The sequence below is a fragment of the Penaeus japonicus genome, unplaced genomic scaffold (genome assembly GCF_977035675.1).
Source record: "Penaeus japonicus unplaced genomic scaffold, GWHDUDI00000001_assembly GWHDUDI00000343, whole genome shotgun sequence".
NCBI lineage: Eukaryota > Metazoa > Arthropoda > Malacostraca > Decapoda > Penaeidae > Penaeus > Penaeus japonicus.
This window is the reverse complement of record NW_028234745.1, coordinates 1-12,999: the sequence shown is the minus strand read 5'-3', so window position 1 is coordinate 12,999 and position 12,999 is coordinate 1. Positions and strand designations below refer to the sequence as shown.

At 41.5% G+C, this 12,999-nt stretch overlaps 1 protein-coding gene and 2 pseudogenes across 2 annotated transcripts; 2 read left to right on the top strand and 1 right to left on the bottom strand.

Annotated features, from left to right (window-relative positions):
- Positions 1–233: 233 nt before the first annotated feature.
- On the top strand, positions 234–3,938 carry LOC147466507 (sodium/potassium-transporting ATPase subunit beta-like; annotated as a pseudogene). Its single transcript, XR_015190866.1, has one exon. The product of XR_015190866.1 is annotated as a sodium/potassium-transporting ATPase subunit beta-like (transcript).
- A 3,431-nt stretch (positions 3,939–7,369) lies between these two features.
- LOC147466506 (uncharacterized) lies at positions 7,370–10,190 on the bottom strand. The gene has a single exon (XM_086535396.1). It carries the CDS (start codon positions 9,765–9,767, stop codon positions 8,136–8,138), a length of 1,632 nt encoding a protein of 543 aa, XP_086391522.1. The 5' UTR covers positions 9,768–10,190; the 3' UTR covers positions 7,370–8,135.
- Positions 10,191–12,428: 2,238 nt separating this feature from the next.
- LOC122251795 (deoxyuridine 5'-triphosphate nucleotidohydrolase pseudogene) lies at positions 12,429–12,869 on the top strand (annotated as a pseudogene).
- The last annotated feature ends 130 nt before the right edge of the window (positions 12,870–12,999 follow it).

Genomic DNA, 12,999 nt, shown 5'->3' with positions numbered 1-12,999 from the left:
AGCTCCATCAAATGTCAGAGAAATGTTTTTTTTATCACGGTTAGATCCGTGCCGATTATTAATTTCCATGATGGCTCCTTTCAATGAACCTTTTATTAAGATGTTATCACTGATATTTGTTAGTTTCAATATATCTTTAGTTTTAAGTTTTTCCGAAATACTTAAAGTTTTTGTTAGTGGAATACTACTTAATAAATTATTCTGAAGTCCGTCACTCGAATGAGAGTTATCGATAAACTCTTCTTCTATACGTTCAACAATATTTAAACTATTATTCTTTAGGTATTGTACAATAGCATTATCAATAGTGGTATTATGTAATAAAAGTTTGTTTTCTGTGTCTTCTATTTTTGAAATAATAACATTTCGAAATTTCTCGATACAGCTTGTACAAAATTTATTGTAAATTAAATCGTGTACCAATGGACCGTCTTCCGTTTGAAGATCTTCAAGATTGCTATTATTTTTATTATTATGAATAATTTTCTGATGCCTTATTCTAAAATCATACGTGATGAGAAATATATTAAATGTAACAGCTTTACACGACCAAAAGGAGACCAGGTGTGTATATCTTTAATGTCGTTCCTTAGTGTATGTGAACCAATGGGTGATTATGGGTTTAATAAAAGCGCCCCCTGTGTCCTATTAACACTTAGTATAGATGATTCATTCAGACCAGAACCTTATGAAAATATGGATGAATTGCCAAAGGATATACCTCAAGACCTGCGAATTGACATAGAGGATGAAGCAAACGGAGGAAAGCTGAAGAAGGGAATATACGTAGATTGTACATACGAGTATCTCTATACTCCTGGTCCACTGTTTCCTGATTATTATTTTGACAATATTAATGTTGAAGGGTATCTACCTCCAGTTGTTGGTGTCAAATTTAACTTACGGGAGAAAAAAATGAAACAATTAAGATTGAATGTAGACTCTGGGCAAAGAATATTGATTACACAGATAAACGATCCAAAGTCCATTTCACATTACTCATGGAATAAGAATATGGTGATATAATGTAGGACTACTGATTCGGTAGAAAAATCGTAAACAGTATATAATAATTTCTATAATACAAAAAAAAATTAAAACATCAAATTATATATATATTTTTTAATTTATATATTTTTTTTCATAAAATAATACCTAAACTAAATAGTAATAGGAAGAGTTTATAAAGATAGGTTGCAGAACGATTTATATTACATATAAAGACTATATACGTTAATAATTCATTTGATATGATAGGGTATAATTTTTATACTTTTGTAACAATTGGCTCATAATACTAAAACGTCAAGCGGATGACAGCTGATGAATCGTGTTTATATTGGAAGTAACATTTCCATTTGAAATATCTTATTCTTATACTTTTGTAACAGTTGTGGTTTAATACTAAAACGTCAAGCGGATGCCAGATGATAAATCGTGTTTGTATTTCCGTTTGAGAAATCTTGTTTTTATACTTTTGTAACACCTGCACCAGAATATTAAAAGCTATATCTTGCAAGTAGGATGTCATTTGATAACTTGTACTATTTTTGAAAGCATCGTTTCCGTTTGAGATACTTCATGTTTATACTTTTGTAACAGCTGGTCTTAATACTAAAACGTCAAGCGGATGCCAGATGATAAATCGTGTTTGTATTTCCGTTTGAGAAATCTTGTTTTTATACTTTTGTAACACCTGCACCAGAATATTAAAAGCTATATCTTGCAAGTAGGATGTCATTTGATAACTTGTACTATTTTTGAAAGCATCGTTTCCGTTTGAGATACTTCATGTTTATACTTTTGTAACAGCTGGTCTTAATACTAAAACGTCAAGCGGATGCCAGATGATAAATCGTGTTTGTATTTCCGTTTGAGAAATCTTGTTTTTATACTTTTGTAACACCTGCACCAGAATATTAAAAGCTATATCTTGCAAGTAGGATGTCATTTGATAACTTGTACTATTTTTGAAAGCATCGTTTCCGTTTGAGATACTTCATGTTTATACTTTTGTAACATCTGGATCATAATACTAAAAAGTCAAGCGGATACTAAATCTCTCCACATTATAGATATTGGTTCAAGCGGATGCCAGTTGATAATTTGTGCTTGTATCAGAAGCAACGTTTCTAAATAAAATAAATTTAATAATACACATAATTCTATTTGTAACAATTATGTTAGCCCTACCCCCCCTCTCAATAAGCGTTTGTTAATGATAGAAAATAAAACAAAAGACGATTAGTATGTAGACGCTCAACCTCAATAATAGGCGATATATATATATATGACTCTTGACATTCAAGCGCGGCCAACGGAAATTAGGGGGGGGGGGGCGCGCGGCTATCCACATACATATTTAACAGAGGGAGCTGGAGAAGTGAGAAGGTCAGTCCTTCTCCACTCAAGAGCGTACAAAGTCGCCTTAGCAAATAGACCTTGAGGTTTATACCACAACAATGGCTGGAAAGTGGGATACCCGCTACAACTTGAGACCACTTTACAGCAGAAGTAAGGTGGTTAATAGGTGGAATACCCGCTACAACTTGAGACCATTTCACAAAAAAGAAGAACCTAAACCCAAACCCTTGAATCATAATATGTACACGTTAATTTCTTTTGGTGACAGGTGCACATGTCATGGAAGTGTAAAAAAAATGGCTAATGAATTAATAGCTGAGAAAGATATTACAGCTACAACGCATAGTATGTCAACAGCAGAGTCCGTAGAATTACCACAGTCATCACTAAAATGGCCTCCCCATCTCCCAGCTGCTAAAGTTAGTGTTGTAATCTGCTTATATGGAGAGTGCCAGTGTGAACATTAATTCGATGCAAGATACCAAGAGCCGACTGTAGAATCCTAAGATTCAACTTCAGGACCAACCCACCTCTACCCCCCCCCTCTCTCTCCCTTTCCATCGACTGCAGAACGACACGTATCGACTGTAGGACCAGAGTCGTCAACTGTAGGATCTCGAGTACTGACTGCTGAATTACTGTCGTCAATTGCAAGACTATAGATAATTATGATAAGATATCTAGGATCCCTTCCAGAGCAAATATGATATAGTTCTGTATGATGCTTTTATGTAATATGTAATCTTTTGAAAATATCATATACTAATATTTAATAACTATAGCCATATAATAGCGAATTACACCATTTATAACCATATAATAATAAATTGTTTTTATACTATATCGAGTAATATGTTTTATTTTCCGACTTATATCTTAATTCTTTGTTATTGTTATCTAAAAAAATGTTTTATTAGTCGAAAATGAATATGAAATAGAATTTGAGATTATGAAATAAGACTGTAGTTTCATATTTCTTTTTCTTTTAGTTTGGGTAACCAGCAGGAGAGAGAGAAAAAAAAGAGAGACTTGAGTGGTACCCATCAACAGTCTCTGTCAAACACTACCTTTTTTTTATAACGATGACACACACATACTAACTTGACGACCTCTTGCTCTAAAGTACCGCTGATTAAGGTTGTACAGGCAGAATGAAAAGAAAAAAATAGATAATCTCAATACATACCCAGTGTCGAAAATGTGCTCCTCTGTCAAAATAGGTGTCTCAGGTTTCATTCCTCTTCATGTTCTCTTTTTCATAGATGGTTATATGGTGCGTATTCGTTCGCGATGGCAGACTATATACTGCAATTTCAGTCAACCGCATTACTGGTAAAGCTAGTCGTATGGTACATATAAATATCTAAACTCAATAAAACACACAAAAAACAAAACATAAAAACGGCTCTAGTACTAGAGAGAATGACTGTAAGAGAACGGGAGTGTGTTGCTTCAAGTTACCTCTCTAGAAGAAGAATGTATCCTGGAGACTGTTGCAAGCGAATTTATACCTGGTGAAAGTTTAGAAACTGAGTCAATTCAAGGTCTGTTAAGAAAATTTCTCTTTGTCAAGAATGGAAGCAAAAAAAAACAGCATAAAATAAATGTATAATCTTCACGCAAGACAGAGTTTAGAAACTCTGTCAAGTGAAGGTCAACTGGTCGATTTCTCTTTTGCAACTGGTCGATTTCACTTTTGCAACTCATCATCATCAACTTGAAGGGAAGACCCGTTGCCGGGGGGATGGAAGACGGGATAGGGGAAGGATAAAGGGGGGGGAGAGAAAGATGATAATAGTGAGAGAGAAAGAGCCGGGGCTTGACCCAGCACGCAGGGTAATAGTTGGGGAGATAGCTGACAGGGCGGTGGAAAGGGGGAAAAGGTCGGGGGAGGAAGCCCCGCGCCATCTGTACACACTGTTTACCTGGCCAGGTGAGCCGCGCGAGCGGGCCCGGCCAGGTAAGAGGTGTACTCGGCTAACGAGGGTGGAGGGGAAGGTGTGGAGGCGGTCTCTCGGGCGCCATCTGGGCTCCACCGTGCGCAGCCCTTCGGCCGCGACTACCGTGGTTCCCTCGGCTAACCTTCGAGACAGAGGATGAAGCACGAGTGCGAGCGCGAGAGGCTATCCCCCCCGCCCGCGTCGAGCGAGGATTTCTCCTCGTCGGCGGCAGGACTTCCGGGGTGATGTGCTCTGGCGCTCGTCACCACGTCGGGATTATCATCACTGGCCGTGACACCTCCTCCCCGGCTCGCGAGTTGTTCACTCCTTCCGTTAAAGGAGCCGCGGTCATGGCACGGGTGCAAGCGGCAGGTGTCACGTGACGGAAATCCGAAACCAGTGAGATGTGAGGTAAGGATTAGGATGTGGGTCACTCACGGCACGAGAGGATAATGAGATGGGGGTGAGGTCGAAGTACAGTAACTCATAGAGGGGTGAGGGTGGGGGTGGGGGTGATAGAGAGGAGAGTGGGAGAGGTTGGGTGGCGGGTGAGGGTGGGGGTAGGGTAGGAGGGTAGGGCTCCCAGGACAACAACAACTAAAAACCTTAAATAATTAAAACGAACTAAAAGTTAAAAAACATAAAATACAAACGAAAAACTAAGTAACATAAACGAGAATAAAAGAACTAATAAAATGAACTTAAAAAGCACAAACTAAAACATGAACTGATAAAAATGAACTTAAAATAACGCAACTAAAACGTCGAAAGCGACGAGTAAAAAGGTAAATAAAAGGCGAGGTGAGCGAACAAGGTAAACATTGGCGACGTAAACAAAGTCGCGAGCGAGTACACACCTGAGGTCCGCAGGTAGCGAGCCTCAGTTGCCACGTCGGGAATAATTCCACGAGGGAAAAAGTCCCGACGCGGCACCCGAGGCCAGCCAATCACGGGCCGTAGATGCTCCCTCACTCACGACAGTTGCCAATGTTTACCGTGTGGTGCGTTTGGACTCGCAAACGATAAAAACAAACTTAAAAAACGTAAGGATGGGGGGAGGGGGGAAGGTGAGAAAGACAGAAGGAAGTGTGAGAAGTAAACAAAGGTGAAAGTGTGCTGCCAAGCTAGAAGACTGGCTCCACGTCCTCCGACCAGTCCAAAGAAAAGAGATCACGGCCTAGACCGCTCCTCCTCCCCTGGCGGAAGGCGTCGAGTCGCTCGATCCAGTCGGGCGAAAATGCACGAAGTGTGTCCAGCTGTTTACACACCTGCCTGCGCCAGCGGATGTTAAGAGGAGGCACAGATGCCCGCTCGTGCAATCGTGATGATAACACGAATTCGTCCCAGCTCACACTATAGATCCAACGGAGTGCTTTGTTCAGTATTACTTGAAGTTTGCGTTTGTTTGTGTGTGCAGCGAGTGTAAGTGTGAGTGGAGAGTATGTGAGGAGTGGAAGTATGAGTGTTTTGAGCAGGTGTAGCTTGGTTCGCGGGGCAGCACATCGGAATCGAAGAAGCGATTGTAAGCTCTTTCTAGCCAACGCGGCTTTTACGTTAATATGATTGTGAAAACGAAGCATATAATCGAAAGTTACACCGAGCACGGTGCAAGAGCGTGTGGTTTGGAGCGGTGCTTGTAGTCTGTCGAAAGAGTTTAAGTGTATGGGATCGTAAGGAGGATTGTGTCTTGGGTTTATAAAGAGGACTTTTGTTTTTGTCGAGTTAGTTTTGATAAGCCATTTGTGTTCCCATCTCGAGACGATGTCAAGCTCGTCGTTGATTCGTCGGACGACACCTGTCAACGAATCATGTCTGGCCAGGTGAGTACAGTCGTCAGCGTAAAGTAACGTCAATGAATCGGGGAATATGGGGTCGGGAAGGTCATTTGTGTATAAAATGTATAGTGTTGGGCTGAGTATGCTGCCCTGAGGTACGCCCGCGTGCATATCAATGGTGGCCGAAATTTTGCCTTTGAATTTTAATTTAAGTTTACGGTCATCCAAGAAGCTGCATAACAGCCTCTTGGTGCACAGAGGAAAGTTGAATTTAGTGCACAGTTTGTACTTCAGGCCAGCATGCCAGACCGTGTCGAAGGCTCGCTCCACATCTTTAGTCACGAGGACTGTCTTTAATTGTCTGTCCTTATTGTTTACACAATAAGACGTCAGTAAGTTCAGTGCGTCTTGCGTCGAGCGATGGGAGCGAAAACCAAATTGTTTGGAAGAGAACATGTCGTGATCGTCAAGATACCGCCTTAGTCGGGAATTAATAACTTTTTCAAAGATTTTACCTAACGTCTCTAGTAAGCTAATAGGGCGGTAATTCTTCGGGTCGGTAAGGTCCTTTTGTGGCTTAGGGATAAGGGCCACCAAAGCAGTTTTGAAAGGTGAGGGATAGTAGCCAGAGGCTAATGAAGTGTTATAAAGGTACGTCATAGCACGTAAAACATTGTCGGGAAGGTGAATTAACACGTCACGTCCAATCTGAGAGGAGCCTGGAGCTTTTCGAGGAAACCTCATTATTATTTGTTTAATCTCCTCCAGCAAGATGGGAGCACTGAGTTCGCATGTGTCGTCCAGATTATCCAGGTGGATAATCTGTTCTGGTTCTGTTTCTATCCTGTTGTTATTGCTCCAGGTGGTGATGGTTTGAAAATGTTCATTAAAAAGGGGGTGGGGTTGATGTGGATAGAATACAGATTGCCAGTGGTCGTGAAAAATTTTAATTACATCCACGGGATCCGAAATAATATTATTATCCTTGATGAGGTGACTAAAAGGGGGAAAGTTACTGCCGCGAAGTTGGCGGATCTTCTGCCAAAATTCCCGTGGATTGCGAACTCTCATACCTTCTGTTTCTTTAATTAAATTTTCCCAATGAATTTTGCGGTCATTATCAAAACTATCTATGACATGGTTTCTGAGGATAGAGAGGTCCCACCGGACTCGATGTAATCGATGTAAATTTTGAATAAAACGATTTCTGTAGCAGGTCAGGAGACGTTTTGTTCTCTCAGAGGGATGAAATGATTTGCGTGTTTTATAGTGCTCCCTTGGAATGGAGTGCAGCATAGCAGCTGATATCCACGCAAAGAGATGATTCCAGTGCCTATCTATTTCGTGGGTATTTTCCCCATTAAGCTCAAAATCAAAATCTTCTGCTGAAAGGTAATTTTTAAATTCGTCCCAGTTTGCTTGTTTATACCGGAATGACCGAGTTTCTTTGTTTTGTATAGGTGATGTGGAAAGCTTAATGATGACAGGTATGTGGTCCGACCCGATGTTCGGACCTGGTTGTACGTGTGTGTGGAAGGCAAGTGCCGCTCTGTTCCCGAAAACGAGATCAGGGCGGCCCTTGCCTCTGCCTGTGTATGACGTGAAGAAGTCGGGTCCTATGTAGTGCAGTGTTTTTGTTTGGAAAATAGACAAGAGCTGCCTACCGTGTTCGTTGTTGCTTGTGTGGTGAAAGGCGTGGTGATTAGCGTTCAGGTCGCCGGCAAAGAAAACTGGGAGATTTGTGAAGCTAAAAAGCTTATTAAAATCTGCTAAAGGTAAATTTGAATTAGGTCTGATATAGGCAGTAGAAATCATTATAGGGCCTTGCTGGGTGAATAGCTTTACAGCCATGAAATCTTGATGAATGAATGGAGGTGAAATGAACTCGTGATGGATGGTGGATTTTACGAGAATGCATGACCCTACAAACAATCCGTCTCGTGATTGTCTTGACGTGTAGCCGAAGTATTTAATAGCATAGGAGTTAGTAATAGAGGTGGAATTTAAAAGAACGACGTCAGGACGTTCCCGATCTAGAAAATCGTAAAAAAGATTTCTAATAGCAAAAAACGATCTTACATTCGCTTGAACGACTGTTAGCATACCAATCAAGGAGAGTGAGCGATGTTAGGCTTGACCTTGAAAGGTGTTTGTTGCTCCCGGAATCGATGAGAGCGAGGACGAGTGTCTCCCGTGGGAGACGTCTCGCCCTCTTTGCCGGGCGCGAGCTCGGCCGGGTCAGGAAGGGACTCCTGGGAGGGGGAGACCCGGAATTCCCGGGAATCGGCGGACCAATTCCCGATACTTCCGCGTCCCCGAGTGTTCCCCTGTCAGGGAGAACTGTTGCCGCCCCCAGAAGGGGGGCAGGCAAAAGGGCTTCCCCGAGATCGTTCTCGGGAGCGAGATCGATCTCGAGGCAGCCACTGCTACTGTCGGAGTCCACGATGGTGTTATCGTGGACCCGGGGAGCCGCGGGCTCCGGGAGCATCGGGTCTTTTCGGTCTTTTTTCTGGTGCATGTTAAGTGGTGAAGTATGTTTGCGTTTGTGCTCGTATTTTTTTGGATTGTTTTCTTCAGTTTGTTTTTGTTTGCGTTGTGGTTTGGGGGTGTGTAGCTGTGTGTGTGTGGTAGAGGGCTGAGGTGATGTCATGGTCGCCTCTCTGACCTCAGTGTTTGTGTTTGTTTGTGCATACTGTGGTATGTATAGGTTTTCGTCTGTAAAGATCTCCTCAGGGATCACAATGCTGGGGAAACCGTTTTTCTGTAACATGATGGGGAGTATTTTGCTGAATTGTGTGGCGTTGTATTTGGCTGCTATTAAAGCAACGTGTAGTATGGTTTGTAGTTTTGGGTTGTTGTTAGGTGTAAGTGAGGTGTGGGGGAAGTGAGGTACAGGCATTGTGGTACCTGAGGGGATGTTTGTTTTGTTTGTGGTAGGTGTACTTGTTTGCAAGGGTTTTGTGATTGTTGCGTATGTCGTCGTGTTTTTGTTTTGTTTAAGTGTTTGTCTTTTCGTCTTGATTATATCTTTTCTCTTTGGGCAAGACCCGCTAACAGCGACGTGTTGCCCCCCGCAATTGCAGCACTTGGTTTCTTTGCTACAGGTAGCAAAGAAGTGGCCAATGTCACCGCACCTGCTGCATCTCTGCTCGAATTTGCATGTATGTTTTAAGTGATCGAGTCTGTAGCACTTCAAGCATTGATCTACTTGAACAAAGCACTCAGGCTCTATATTGTAAGTCGGGACGGACGTATTAAACATCACGATCCCACGAGTCAAAAGCTTCTGTGCTTCCTCTGGCGCCGAGCATCGAATCTTTACGATTCGTGACTCGGGCGGTTTGTAAACATCGAGGACATTGACATCGTTCATTTTCGCTACCTCGGCCTGGATGGCTTCGCACGATCGTGGCAGGATTGTCCTGTCGATCTTTTTTGCCACGATCGTACATTTAGCCTTCGTTTCAGGTGAGGGGACCGGTCTGAAACCATGATCAGCGAGTTTTCTTTGGCCTTGAGTCGAGAGGAATGGGGTCAGTTGTTCTTGCTTGGCAACAACAACTTTATAACCTTTATGTACTTTGAAGCAATGAGTCACTGCTACTTCTGTGATTGAGAAGATTTTCTGGAGAGCCACCTCACAGGAGATAGGCTCCCCAGAATATGATAATTTGATCACGTGACCCATGATAACATGCCGTGAGGGTGAAGATGATGGGTGAGGGGGTAATCTAGCAAAAAGCTAATCAATGACAGGTTTGAAAGGTGCGGTAATGGTCTCAAAAAGAGGAGAAGCACACTGTACAGTTGAACTGTCTTTATTTGTTAGGGCCGGGCAGGCACAAGGCCTTGTCAGGCGGGAATTAACCCTTATGTGCCTGACCGGATCCCTCGCAGTAAAACAATCCACTGTACAGTGCGTCGCGAATTATTTGCGAGTCCTCTAGACTGGCAAATAACCCACTAGCTGCAAGCAGGTATTGGCGAGTATCCAGAGGATATCACCAAGGGCCAGGTCAGGCTGTTAGCGAGGGTCAGCGATCGTCAAATCTCTCTAGAACAAACCACGCTAAACAACCTCAAAAACCTTGGATCCTAACAAGGTCCTGAGAGCCCTTGCAACTGGTCGATTTCACCTTTACGAGGTGAAAGTGGATCAAATGCAGCATATTTAACAGGGGGCTGGAGAAGTGATGAGATCAGTCCTTCTCCAGTCAGCAGTGTACAAAGTTGTCTTAACAGATAATCCTCGAGGCTCATACCCCCCCCCCTCTCTCTCTACAATGGTTGGAAAGCGGAACACCTGCTACAACTTGAGACCACTTCGCAGCAGAAAACACCCAAGTAAGGTAGGTAAAAGGTGGAATACCTGCTACAACTTGAGACTATTTTGCAGCAGAAAAATACCCAAGTAAGGTGGATAAAAGGTGCTATTCCCGCGACAACTTGAGACCATTTCTTTATTTATTTTTTTAAGGTTTTGGTAATCCGGAATCATATATTCGAGAGAGTTGGAAATATATATATATATATATGTATATATTATTTATGCTTATAGTGTTTTTTAATTTTTATATATAGTATTTACATTATTATTAAATATAAGTTTACCTATTAACCTATTGCGTACGGGTGTCATGACATACATGACGTAGGAGCTTTGGCCTAACGACGGGCGTCATGACGTACAAGACGTTCGGGGAATTTTTATCACTTTGCTATTTTGTTGTGCTATGAAAAAAGATTAAGTTATTATGGCGACTGCAGTCATAATTACTGTAATTACCGTAATATCGAGCTAAATCAACGTACAAAATCTAGATGGTACCACTTTTTCCTAGCACCAGCAGGTGACAACCTCTTGCTCTAAAGTACCGCTGATGAAGGTTGTGCAAGCAGAACGAAAAGAGGAAGGTGATCTCAATCCATACCCAGTATCTAAAATGTACTCCTGTGCCAATATGGGTGCCTTTCACTGTGGCACTCACAGTCACAAGCATAGGTTTCATTCCTCATCCCTACCTCTTCATGTTATCTTTATTGTGAGTGGTTATATGTTGCGTATTCGTTCGTGACAGCACAAAATACGAAAAAATAAAAGTTGATTTTTGTCCTCTTATAAAACACCAATACATCTATCACACTGAGTATAAAGAAAATAAAGAGCTAATATAGACCATATACTGCAATTTTAGTCAACTCCATCACTGATAGAGCTTGTCATATGGCATATATAAGTCTCTAAACTCAATAAAACACACAAAAAAATAAAACACAAAAACGGCTCTAGTTTTACAGCGAATGACCGAAAGAGAGTGGGAGGATTCAAATTATGTTGATTCAAGCTACCTCTCTCTAAAATAAGACCTATCCTGGAGACTGACAGAAGGTCATGTGGGGGGGGGTATCCCTTTCCGGTTCTAGAAACACAAACGTTTTTGTCATGTCTTGTCATGTATAAAAGACGCGTCTTAGCTTCCAAGCCTTCAGAACAGTTTGGCTAGAGCTCATAGTGCCAGATTTTTTTCTTTCTCTCTTTGTCTCACGAGAAAGAAAAAAAAGGAAACATATCAAGTTTTACGATATGTTCCCTAATATTGAAAAATGTGTACGAGCGATGGTCCGTATTCCCGGAAGTGGCAAAGAAGAACCAAAGAAAGCCATCTGTATCAACTTCGCCAAGGTATCGAGCATAGCTGCTGCTGCAGCAGCCAGAAAACCACTACCCCACCAACAGTCATTCACAAGACCTCCAGCCACACCTTCTCAAAAAAACAACCAGACTGCTGAATCTCGGAGGAACGGTAGACAATACATCTCCAAGTTTTAATCTGGATACTTGCTAGTTGATGGTAATCAAAGGGTAGAATGTGATTTTGTAGATATCATTTGATATGAAAAGAGCTGATTCACCAATGAAAACTATGACAAGAATAAAGGAAGGGAGTACAACATCCATCACCACTGCTTCCCAGCAAATATCGTCCTCGGAACCACAGTCGGGCCGACATCATTAGCATCAACCTTATTCATCGATGTCGGAGAAGACAAAAAGATGGTTCAAGCACCCTTACCGGTTGCAACAGTCGGGCCGACATCATTAGCATCAACCTTATTCATCGATATCGGAGAAGGAAAAGAGATGGTTCAAGTACCATTACAATTTCCAACAAGCACTAACCATCTTTTTTAAAACATGCTGAAAGACGGTTCAAACATCTTTTCCTTTTTTTTATTAATTATATATACTCACCAATTAGTCTTTAAAGAACATTTCATTAGTCGCTACAGTAGGAACAACACACATATACAATCATACGTATAAACGTGCACGTGGGACTCTTTCATCATGTCAGAATTTAAAAGTTTGTTAAAGTTTAAGAAACTTACTGAGCACGCTTTCACACCCTCAAAGGGTTCAAAATTTGCTGCCGGGTTTGATCTATGCAGTGCTTATGACTTGACAATCCCGGCTAATGGAAAGTCCCTGGTAAAGACAGATATTCAGGTGGAACTTCCTGAAGGGTGTTATGGTAGGATTGCACCAAGATCTGGTCTATCATGGAAGTATCATCTTAACATAGGAGCTGGTGTAGTAGACAGAGATTACAGAGGAAATGTTGGTGTAATTTTGTTTAATCATGCTAAAACCGATTATAAAGTGAAGAAGGGAGATCGCATCGCTCAACTAATCTGTGAAAAAATTATATATCCCGACATAGAGCAAGTTGAAGAATTGACGGAGACAGAGCGTGGTGGAAAAGGGTATGGATCCACAGACGAGAAATGATGGAGTATATTATCATACACATGTATCAATTTCTTTTTTGACTAATGATGTTATAGTTGATATCATTAACAAGTATGTATCTATCTGGAATATATTATCATACACTGTATCAATTTCTTTTTTTGACTAA